Source organism: Tupaia chinensis, unplaced genomic scaffold (genome assembly GCF_000334495.1).
Source record: "Tupaia chinensis unplaced genomic scaffold, TupChi_1.0 Scaffold000355_1, whole genome shotgun sequence".
In the NCBI taxonomy this organism is placed as follows: domain Eukaryota; kingdom Metazoa; phylum Chordata; class Mammalia; order Scandentia; family Tupaiidae; genus Tupaia; species Tupaia belangeri.
In genome coordinates, this window is record NW_006159850.1 from 4,401,554 (window position 1) to 4,413,658 (window position 12,105).

The 12,105-nt window shown below is 45.3% G+C and overlaps 2 protein-coding genes and 1 long non-coding RNA gene across 4 annotated transcripts in view; 2 read left to right on the plus strand and 1 right to left on the minus strand.

Moving 5' to 3' along the window:
• Window positions 1-10,020, plus strand: part of HSDL1 (hydroxysteroid dehydrogenase like 1) — a 35,188-nt gene extending 25,168 nt beyond the window's left edge. Inside the window, exon 6 of the mRNA XM_006152568.3 lies at window positions 7,379-10,020. Within this exon, the coding sequence (XP_006152630.1) occupies window positions 7,379-7,477 (99 nt within the window). The 3' untranslated portion in view covers window positions 7,478-10,020. The remainder of the gene's footprint in view (window positions 1-7,378) is intronic.
• LOC114008552 (uncharacterized) lies at window positions 8,191-11,785 on the minus strand. Its single transcript, XR_003550072.1, has 2 exons — window positions 11,284-11,785; window positions 8,191-10,445 (listed from the first exon to the last, which is right to left on the minus strand). It is a non-coding gene; the product is annotated as an uncharacterized LOC114008552 (long non-coding RNA).
• A 151-nt stretch (window positions 11,786-11,936) lies between these two features.
• The window catches only part of MBTPS1 (membrane bound transcription factor peptidase, site 1), a 56,276-nt gene continuing 56,107 nt past the window's right edge, over window positions 11,937-12,105 (plus strand). For both annotated transcript variants that reach the window (XM_006152570.3, XM_006152572.3), the window contains exon 1: window positions 11,937-12,090. The gene's annotated coding sequence lies outside the window, so the exon portion shown is untranslated. The remainder of the gene's footprint in view (window positions 12,091-12,105) is intronic.

Sequence of the window (12,105 nt, forward strand, 5' to 3'; positions counted from 1 at the left end):
CAGATAAAAAAAGGCTACAGGGGGCAGCTATGCATGGACACATTTTGAGTAGCACTATTCTAAACCATGCTCCCAATATGCAAGGCCCTGGAATTCCCTGGACAAAAGTCCTAAGCAAGCTCCAAAGACCTAGAACCTCCCTTTCAGATTCATTCTCCCCAAAGTGGTTAAAGGGTAGCCAGATACAGCTCTTGAGGATCTGTGAGCTTGTGCATGAAACATGGCCATAAGGGTCAAGGAAGACATGAGTAACTCAGACAGGCTAGTTCCAGTTTGAGGAGAGAGAGGCACAGGTTCCCAGCAGTGCCTCCTCTTATCTCCAGCTGTCCTTCCTGTAAATGCCAGAGCAGGGCTGGGATGAGATTGCTGTTCTGTCAGTTTTTCTGTATTTCCTAGAGTGCTGCTACTGCCCAGCCAGTAGCTTGAACCCAATTTTCCTGGCACTGCTGAGCTAGCCTGGTGGTTTGCTCCTGCCTCCCACATTTATCTCCCTAGAGCTTCTGAATTTTGTGTTCTGTCTAATTACTTCTATTCCCATCCAGATGTACTCCTGTTTTCTAAAAGAGAATGAATTTGTTATACAATTGGTAGGTTCTTTAAGGGAAATAAAGTGTGCACCTACTAAATACATAGATTCTCAAGATTTTTACAGGGATAACACACATTTTCTGTAAAGCCTCCTTGCTCATCTTGGTCCCTAAAGTCCATTGATGGGCTTGTTTCTGGACCACAATCCACTCTCTCAGTTTAATTCCACAGAGATGTGTTGTATACTTGCAATCAGTCAGTTGCCATCTTGGGTACTGGAGTATAACACTGTATAAAGCTATGCACATCTGTTCAAGGAGTCTGATTCTAATGGATCTTCATTTACAGATGTGGAATCCTAAGTCCAGAGAATGTAGCCAGATAACTCCAAATCTCACAGCTAGTGCATGGAAGAAGCTTCAAACCACACCCTTTGGTTTGAAGTCACTCTAGTGACTTTTCCACTTGTTATCCGTCTTCCTCGCATGTCTGAAAATCAAACTAGTAGAAATTTCTGAATTATGGTAGCCTTTGCTGTATACCTTAAGAGCTCCTGTCTACATCTAAGAGAGCTATGTAATCCTAAGAGGTCTGTTAAATCCCTTCCTATTTGTAGGAGGTATGAAAAATTGAAGGGTCAAGAGATTGAAAGTCACATACTTCGTCCTCAAATCTGAGCATTTAATTTACATTATCTCCCTGATCAACCTCAGTTTCCTTATCTGTGATGGGAACTGGGTCTGCATCACAGAGTTAGTATGAGAATTAGAGATGAGGTGTGTGAAAGTAGCTTTAACTGGTGCCACCTCATAGTAGGAACTCAGAACATGAGAATCTCTTAGCCTTTCTTGTCCATTTGCTGAAACCCAAATCCCTGATCGCATTAGATATAAATTCACATGTTAAAAATATTTACCCATGTCACCACAAATGACAAGATTTCATCATTTTTAATAACTGAATGATATTCCATTGTGAGTGTGTGTGTACACCAAATTTTCTTCATCTAATCTATCAGTGGACATTTAGGATTCCCTATGATTCCATATCTAGGTCGTTGTGAGTAGGACTGCAGTAAATATGGGAGTGCAGATAACCTTTTGACATATTTATTGCCTTTCCTTTGACTATATATGCAGTAGTGGGATTGATGAGTCATATATAAGAGTTTCATTAGTGGACATAAAGTTACAGCTAGATTGGATAAATAAATTCTGGAAAGCAATAATAGTATATGATGACTCTATGAAGCAAAAATTTATTGTATATTTCAGTAAAACTAGAAGAGAGGGACTTGAATGTTTCCAATACAAAAAATATGACAAGTGTTTGAGGTAATAGATATCATAATTTCTCTGATTCGATATTAAAAATTGTATACATGTATCAAAATATAACACTCTACTGCATAATTATGTGCAATAATTACTTGTCAGTTTGATATATTAAAAAATATGTAGTAGGAGGCACAAATTAAGTAACTGGTGCCTAGCTCAATACTGGATATTTTTAATTAATAGATTTTACATTTTTTGGAGCAGTTTTAGATTTATAGAAAAAAAGAGTAGATATTACAGGTATTTAAATAATACCCCACACTCTGCACACTTTCTCCTATTATTAATATTTTGCATTAGCACGCTCTATTGGGTCATTGGAAAAGTCATGATATATTTCTCTGTTTTTCCATGCTAAAAATGTGTCATGACTTTTTTGACAATGCAATATTTGCTCTAACCAACAAATTAATATGGATATATTTTTACTTTATCATGATTTCATTAGTTTTTAACCTAATGTTCTTTTTCTGTTCCTTACCTGATACTCTTTTTCTTTTTTTTTTGAGAGATTTTTTTGGAGGAGTCCGACCCAGTGAGGCCCCAGGATCTGTCTGAGCCCCCTGACCCACCCACGCCGAGGCTGGACCCCAGCAATTTTTGCTATAGCGTGCATATACTCACTAGAGAGACAGAGACAGAGAGACAGAAAATAAGAAATGCCCACCTCCCCCCCCCGGAGAATGGCCATGCTGCAATCCTTTCTCCTCCATTCTCCTCTTGGGATCTTGGGCATGCACTCACGTGCCTGGTGTGAGTTTTAAGCTGCTAGGCTGGAATTCAAACTGTGATCAACTACATGAGAGTCCAGTGATATAACTATTATGCCATCTGCTGGTCCTAAGCCTGACACTCTTAAAGGTTTGGATTAAGACACTAAATTCACTTTTGTGGGATTATTAAGAATTCACAAGAGTTCAGTCTGTGTGATCCCTAAAAGATGAAATATACTGATTTAATATCATTGGTAGCAGGAGTATAAGAACAATAAGTATATGGAACTTCAAAGTCAAAAAGGATCCTGGGACCAGCAGTGGGAGTAATGGCTATGTCGCTGGACTCCCATGTAGTCGACTGCAGTTCGAGTCCCAGACCCGATGGCTTAAACTCATACCGAGTGCATGTGCGTATGTGCCCAAGATCCTGAGAGGAGAATGGAGGAGAAGGGATTTGGGCATGGCCATCCCCCCCAGGGGGTGATTTCTTGCTTTCTGTCTTTCTGGCGAGTGCACGTGCCCTATATAGCAAAAGCCTCTCCCAAAAAAAAGGTCAAAAAGGATCCTACTAATCCTAAATGATCAGTGTAACCAAAACACATTAAATCATAAAATAGTTCTATATTTTATGGAATTATTATGTTAAATTCTATCTTGGTATATTCTTGTACTCATTTATTGGAGGAATGTAGATTTTTTTTTTTTTAATGTTTGTATAGGCATGACAGGTTGAGATGTTTTAGTATTTTTTTTTTTTTGAGAGGTTTTTGCTGTAGGGCACATGCACTCGCCAAAAAAGACAGAAACACACACGTATGCACATGCCAGCACACACAGACTGACCTACACAGGCTCTGGGCTGCACCCTGGGACCTTCCCATGCAGCCTCAGTATCGTGGAGCCCCATACTACCGTTGCACCAGTTTTTGCTTTTGTCTAAAGTTCTGGCTAAAGGTTTCTTGCTAAAGAAACGTTTATTGGGTGGCTGTTGACTATAGACCTTTAATTACTTGAGAAAAGCCCAGAACCTAAAAAGTAGTCTTAGAAGCCACTGATCATGAAGTTCTGATAGAGATGAAGATATTATGAGGATGGATTTAAATGTGGTAAATATCTTGACTGTGTCTGTAAGACATCACCATTTTAATTGCAGTTAAACTTCACTCACATTGATGAACTTTTCCTGAGAATGTGTTTTTCTGCCCAGAAATTATATTATGTGAATTTAATTCCTAGAATAGTTTTCTATACAAAGTTGTTTAAAATGTTCAATATTTTTGTGTTTTTATTTTACTCAAATTATTTTCAGCATTATCTAGTCTTTAAAAAGTTATACAACAAAAACTTATCAGTCACTGTTTTGTTCATAGCTGATTTCTCTGATAGCTTTTGCTACTCTGATCTTTTTAAATCTACTATAGGGCACTTACATTTACCAGAAAGAAACAAGACAGAGCATGCAAGAAGGAAAGGGAGGATCACTCCCTCAGGGGATGGCCACGCCACAGTCCCTTCTCCTCTGTTTTCCTCTTGGGATTTTCGGCATGTGCACACATGTACCTTGTGTGTTTTCACGCCTCTGGGTCTGGGACTCTAACCATGTAGCTGGGCAAGTGGGATCTAGCCATCTTAACCACTATGCCACCAGATGGCCCAAATTTTCTTTTATAAGAATCATCTCTTAATGCAATTCCCCCAGGTTGCAATAGACCTAAATTTTATCAAGATTTTAATCATCTGTCACCCTTTAGACTGTAAGAAAGACGTTCGATACGTTGTACCTATGGTTTAGTTGTTTGTGGGCTGTCCTCCTTAGTCCTCCATCTTGGGAGTTAAACTTCTCTCTTGACAACACATGGCATGAATTGAATGTGCGGGTTGTGGGAGAGGGAGGCACAACATAGTCCCAGGTGTATGGCTTCCCAGAGTCCCCGGTGCCATTTCCCCAGGTCAGCATGAGGGGCAGAGGCCGGGTTTGTGAGAGAGAGTGAGATTGTGCACATGCTGACTCCGAAGGTCTTGAAGAGTACGTGAGAGCAGGGGAGTTGCCAGCTGTGTAGCTGGGTGCCTGGGGAAGGGCCGAGGGGCGGTAAAGGGTTGCAGGTCACCAGCATCGAGCTGGCCGACAGCTGGAGGAGTGGGTGCCATTGTCTGAGGAGACATTGTGGGAAGGTGGAAGGAGGGCTTGAACATTCCTAGGAAAGATGGAGGGAGGAGACCCAGCCAAGGATTCTGAGCAGGGGTGAGTTGGGAGGGCAGCAGTGGTCCCAATGCCAGGGGAGCCAGTTTGAGATTGGGAGAGGCCTCGTCAGTGGCAGCCGAGGCAGACTGCCAAGCTTGGAGCACCAGCCTGGCTTTGGGTTTGCAGTTTGGAAGTGCCTCCGCAGAAGCCCTCTTTACACCTGGGAGATACCAGCTTCAGGGCTCTTGCTCATGAGGGGATCTCCCTTCCTCTGTCCCCATGTGTTCCATGTATCTGTCAGTCCTGTGGGTTTCAGTTCCAGGGTGTGTTTGATACCTGCATTTTAAAGGCCTATGGGGATCTCCAGTAGGCGGATGTGTCCATGTGAAGAGACTCCTCACGCCTGAGGGGTCCCAAGCCTCTCGGAACGGTGATCCCTGCAGTGGCTGCACTGCATGGGGGAGTTGTCGGTTTTTGTCACAGAGGAAGAGTGGCTGCTTTCTTAACCACTGAACATGGTGGAAGCCATAAAGAACCTGAAATCCACCCCTTCACACACATGCACACACATGCACGCACACACCTGCTTGCTTCCGGCATCAGTTTAGGTATTCTCTCATGAAGTTCCTTGTACCCAGAGACTTGGCATTCCTTTCCAATACCTCTGGTTATCTGAATGGTTGTGGAGGCAGCCCATGCCATTTATCTGTCAGTACCCACTGAACATGGTGGAAGCCATAAAGAACCTGAAATCCACCCCTTCACACACACGCACACGCACACATGCACACACATGCACGCACACACCTGCTTGCTTCCGGCATCAGTTTAGGTATTCTCTCATGAAGTTCCTTGTACCCAGAGACTTGGCATTCCTTTCCAATACCTCTGGTTATCTGAATGGTTGTGGAGGCAGCCCATGCCATTTATCTGTCAGTACCCAGAGGATTAAATTCTCTCCTCCTCCATTCGTCTTTGCGCTCTGCCGCCAGGGTGCTAACTCCTCATCAGGCGAGCAGCAGTCCAGGCTGCCTGGGTCTCTGCTGCTCCTTAGGGAACTGGGGACGTTCCCTCTGAAATAGGCAGTGCTTATGAATTGAAATGAAAATTAAAACCAGCAGACAGGTTTTTAGATGCTGATCCCTTCCCCACTAATTAAACCCTGAAAAAGTACACACAACCTTCACTTAGGAGGGTGCTACTGACATGTCTCAGTGTGACACTTGTCAGGGTCTTCACCGGGGACCATCAAGTGACTCCTTTAGCTCCCTGGATTTAGACCGCTTTGCTTTAAGGCACGGGCTCCAAGGAGAAGTATTCAAGCATTTCCCCACAAAATCTTTAAACGTGGGGACCAGCAGTTAGTGTAATGGCTGTGTCGCTGGACTCCCACGTAGTCGACCGCAGTTCGCGTCCCGGACCCACCCGATGGCTTAAAACTCATGCCGGGTGCGTGTGCATGTATGCCCAAGATCCTGAGAGGAGAATGGAAGAGAAGGGATTGCGGTGTGACCATCCCCCTGGGGGGGTGATTTCTCGCTTTCTGTCTCTCTGTCTGTATCTGTCTGTCTGGCGAGTGCACACACCCTATAGCAAAAACCTCTCCAAAAAAAAAAATCTTTAAACGTGGTCAAAGATGACAGTTATTCCCTCCAGGTTTCTCCCCTCAGAAACGCTGACATTTGAGGTGGATAATATCTTGCTATAGGTTGTGTGCGCTCACTGGAGAGAGACAGACAGAGAGACAGAGACAGACAGAAAGCGAGAAATCACCCCCTGGGGGAATGGCCACTCCCCAATTCCTTCTCCTCTATCCTTCTCTCAGGATTTTGGGCACGCACGCACATGTGCCCAGTGTGAGTTTTAAACCTCTGGGTTCAGGACTTGAACCACCGTTGGCCATGTGAGAATCCAGCGACATAACCGCTATGCCAAATTGGCGTCCTGGGGTAGATCATTTCTTATTGTGGGGGCTGCCCAGTGTATGGCAGGATGTTGAGCAGCACCCTGTCCTCTACCTCCTGGTGCCAGCAATGCCGCCCCCAGTGTGACCAGCACGCATATTTCCAGATGTTGCGTGTGCTCCCTAGGAGCACATTGGTCCTGGTTGCGACCCCTGGAGCAGAGCAGATCATCGAGACTCCCTCTGCTGGTTCCCTGAGCCCCCTCATCACATCTCAAAACACCATCCCCAGTCCTGGTGTTTCTAACTCACTTCTCTTATTTAACTTGGCTCCATCCTGCCCCTTAAGTCCCAGGTTCCTTACTCAACACTAACCACTGAGGCATCTATTCCAACTGAGTTATTCCTGCAGTGATTCTGTAATTCTTAACCAGTGAGCACACCATTCATGCCCCATTAGACAAAGATGCGGATCTGCCCGCTCGAGAAAGGGGAGGGTGGGGCTGAGCCTCTTTCCGTTCCCCTTACAGCCTAGGGTGGAGCCTGTGGAATAACAGGCACGTGACACAGTAGCACCTGCCAGCTTTTCCCAGCGTATTTAACATGATCAGTGGGTGTTTCGTCGGTTAAATCGTGGTGATATGTGCATTTGTTCCTTCAGTGTGGATGCTTTGGGGTTCTAACTTCTGACCTTTTTCTCTCCTATTTTTAGTTTCTTTTTGCACAGTACATGCCCGAGTGGCTCTGGGTGTGGGGAGCAAATATTCTCAACCGTTCGTTACGTAAGGAGGCCTTATCCTGCACTGCCTGAGCCTGGACAGCCACGGAGGAGTTTTGCCAGCTCATGGGAACCTACAGTATTCTGACGTTTCGAAAAACACATTTATTTTTGTGTTTTCTTTTATTACTAATTATTTAACTCGCTGTTGATTTATCATTTGCAAAGCAAACAATACTTCCGGAACATGCTGCAGGAAGACCTCAAGGCCCACGTGGATGGCACGGAGTAAATTATCCAGGCCTAAGAGCTGGTGGGAGAGACCTAAATCTCATGCTTTTCCCCGAGCTGCTCCAAAGTTGTGTGATTTATGTTGTTTTAGGAGCTACAGCAACCCACTGTTGAAAGATATATGACTTGTCAGCTTTTATCATTTCAGATGATAAACAGTCGTTTTTGAAGGAAGATGACTTGTTTCACTAGATGAGCTAGAGTGTTGGTTTTCAAATGTTCGTCAGGAAAGATGACTGAAGTGTTATTTTACAACCGAGGTTGCTGGTATTGTTAGTAAAAATCTGTGTGTATTTTATTGCATAGTTCTAATTGTTTGTATATGAAAGTGCTGCTCTTAACTGGTATTTCATTAGAACCATGTGTGTCTGTGTGTCGTGGGTGTGTGAACAACTTTATTTATGATTAAGTTACTTTTAAAAAGAGTCCTTGTCATGACTTCATATGGAACTTTGTGGGTATTAAAAGTCTAGGTTATTCTTTTCATGCTAAACCATACTGCCCAATGTTATGTCCCCCCCCCCCCAATTGGCTATGTGATGAAATAATTCCTAGATTTGGATATATAATGAACAACCTGTGATCATCTTTTGGTTTGTAATTATTGCAGATAAATAGCGATTTCTTAGCCTGTGACCCACTTTTATAACTGAAGTTTAGTCCTTTAAAGCTTATTATGTCTGTTTTCATACACTTTTCTTTGTAATATTATTCCATTCCAGTAGCATTATTGATACAAACATCAAGTATTTATGGAGTAGTAGTTAAAACTATGGACAAATTATGTGTGATATGATGTATCTGCTGAAACAGTAAGTCAGCAGCTCATTCTTGGTTTATGTCATGAATTTATGCATTCTCGTGAATACTTTATTGGTGTGACGCTAATTATGTACAAGCCCTCGTGATGTGGGTTAACGTTGAGACCTACTGTGAATGTCTTTAGTTCAGGTCCTACCAAGCCAACTAGTTTGGAGGGCACATACCTCGTGCTTTGGATACTGTAAGACACTATACGACTGTGACAGTGTGTGCGCGTTTGGAATGACAGCTTAGCACCGTGATGCAGAAGCTAGTAAGTGGGTTGACCGCAGGACTTCAGGAGATGGTTTGCTCATGAGGCGACTTCCATCCTCAAGCCTGGGCATAAGCACGCTTTGATAGTCTTCACATAGTTTTGCACACGCCATTGCCTCTAGTATTTCCAGGTGAGACTTGGACTCAGATCAGTGGTTAAACTCAGAAGTTCATTGACTCCTAGATCATGTCCTCAGAACGTAAGATGTGAAAACTGCACACATGGAGGTGACAGAGTAACACCATGATTGTGAGGGGTCAGCAGGGAGCCCTCTCGAAGTCATGCCGCATTGCCATGGGCTGTAGTTGAGGTGTGTAAAAGTGTTGTAGGACGGCTCTGTGTAGGTTCTGTGGGCCAGGCAGGTCTTATCTTTATAAATGAGGCATGGACTCCTTGTCATGTGGTGAGAGTAAGTGGACACTCCTCGTGAGAGATGTTTCAAAATTGTGTCCTTGGCAGGGGACAGGAAAACGTGTTAATTGGTGCAGATGTGGTGCAGAGTTGACTGTCGCTTTAGAGAAAGATCAAGACAAAGAATTTTGCTAGCTTTTGTAAAATACTTATTTTCCTTCTAGCTCATTTGAGGGTTAACAGGACCACTGTGGGTGGGGTTTCTTATAAAGAATTTTGGGGGATACAAACTTTGATGCTCAATCTGTAAGCTGAAATTTAGCAATAAAAGCAGTTGCTTCTGTTTCCTTGAGAAGAGGTAGAAATGTTTATAAGTTGGTTGTTTGGAATGAGAGAGACTTCTTTCCCCCCTAGAATTGATTATTAAAAAAATATGAATAGTTGTATTCATAATTCATTAAAAGCCGATACTTCGATAACAAAATTGTAGATAACATTGTGCCTAATATTTTTTTTAAAGTTATTAAGTTGATTCCTTGGTCTTGTTTTCCTGATAGGTTGAGTAAGACGAGACAGATTGGATCATTGTTTTTGGCAGGGTAGAGATCACTGGTGATTCCCCATGAGCTGTTTCAACCCAGTAGTGGGGATGAAAGCCGGATTGTAGGGGGCTCAAGAAAGAGTGGGAAGAATTAGGGAAGAGAGCACATAGAGACAGCTCTTAGGACTCCTTTTTTCCCCCTAACCTTAATTACTTAAAATCTTGACCTGTTTGGGAAGCAGAGGGTTAAGTGGTGTGTCCTCAGGCTTGACATTCTGTGTCCCCCAGAACCAGCTCCAGTCTGTCTCAGTGTTGATTTAGCTGCTGTTCTTTAAAATAACGTCGAGTTGAATAAACATTTACCTTTCTGTGGAATTGCAGATGCTTTATTCCATTCATGAAGCATGAGCCCAAGATGTTTTAGAACCAGGAGTGGGAAGACCACTGGTGGTAAAGCAGGCTCCTGCAGGGCTCAGCTTTCCTCAGTCAGAGGCCAGGTGACTGCTCTTCCCCATGTTCCAGCAGCCCTGTTCAGAGGCACCAACAGGAGCTGGTAGCATTGTTCCCCCACTTTGGAGTTTCACTGTCACGTGGCAAGGACATTTGCTCTTCACTAATCCACCTCGGCTTCTATGGTGTGACTGTGGATTCAAGAGCATAGTGACCTTTAGGCCTGTTAAGGGCCAAGGTGAATTTACTCCAAGTAAGAATAACATAGCCAGGTTTAAGATCAAATGATTACACGGTGGCAGAAGGGAGTGCTGAAGTTTGAAGATTTACAAATGCAGTAGGTCAGGAATCTGAAAGTTCATAAAATTGTTTGAAATATGAATCTGGAAAGGACTTGAGAATCCACCACTATTTCCCAGGGGGAGTTTTCACGCCACAGTCCTTTCTCCTCCAGTCTCCTTTCAGGATTTTGAGCATGCACACATACCCAGCTTGATTTTCAAGCTGCCAGTCCGAGACTGGAACTGTGCAGCTGGCCACGTGGGATCCAGTACCTTGACCTCCATGCCACCTGCTGGCTCTGTCACCACCATTTCTTGAATCCTACATGAGCCAAGCATTCATATAGATGTCTCATGTAAGTCTTGTCCTGTGAGGTGGGCATTCACATCCCTACTTTTTGCATGAGGAGGCGGAGGTTAAAAATGGTTAAATGACTGACTCAAAGTTACACAGTGGACCGGAGGTGGCGTGGTGATTCCTTAACTGGAATTCCACATGGTCGACCTTTGTTCAAGTCCTAGACCTGGCAGCTTGTTTTCTCATTCTCCCCCCCCCCCCCCCATGAAATGAAATAGTTAAATATAATTATTTTTTAAAATTACTTAAATTACACAGTGGATGCCCAAGATCAGATGTGGCGCTCTGTGCTCCTTTATTCTCTAAATTAAATCAGGTTGGCTAAATCGCATGCAGGAGGAGGGTGCTGTGGTTCCTTACCGTGTGGGTGCTGTACACAGTGTTCGGTAGTATGAACACTGCACAGTGGCAAGTTCAAACACCGTACCAGCCTGTCATACAGCATGGCCCACCAGCATGGCTTCCTGCCTTCAGACCTGTCATGCCCAGGGTGGCTAATTCATCATTTAGAAAGAAAACAACCAGTGACCCTAGGATATAATCACCCACCCATTTTGGGAGATGCAGACATTTCAGAGTTTAACCCGTGGATCCTTGCTTCTTCACAGAGGATACAAATCTCCGTTTTCAGGCACGGGTACCACTGGTAGCAGGTATGCCCTGGCTGTCAGGTGGCCCTCTCAATGGTCAAGGTGGCCAGGGGGTTCTGTGGTGGAGACGGCGGGATTTGGGGTTTCACGTGTCAGGGCGGGAGGCAGATGGGATTAATCCACAAGCGCACCCAGCTGCCATACCGGCATGATGTGCAATAGCGAGGGACGTCCGGACCAGGTTCCTGGGGCGCCTGAAACGGAGGGCCGCGTGGAGGAAGGCCGCCTGCAGAGGAGCCAGCTGGAGTAAGGAGCTGTCAACACGGTGGCAAACGCTCGCCGAGGCGGGGGCTGTCGCCAGGGTCGGCCGGTCTAGAATCCGACCCCGCCCGGCCGCCGCCTGCCCGGCGCTCACAGTCCGAGCTCTCCAGCCCGGACCTTGGGATTCGCGGTTCGCTCCGACTCCCGCGATGCCCGAGCCACTGGCCACTCCCGGCAGCCCCAGCCCAGGGCCTCAAGTGTCGCGAGACTTCCGTCCCTCCTCACGGCCCGCCCCTGAGGCCCGTGCCCGCGGCTCTCGGCGCCGGAGCGCGCACGCAGACCACGCAAGGCCGCCGGGGCGACGCTCACCGCGCTGGGTCTCCTCGCCCCGGCTGCGCGGTCTCGCGAGAGCTGGGAGTAAACAGCCCCGAATGGAGGGTCGAGGCGTGTGTTTCGCTGAGGCGCCGTTATCCGCCGGGATGACCCGACTTTGAGGCGGCCGCAGGTACGTCAGCGCCGC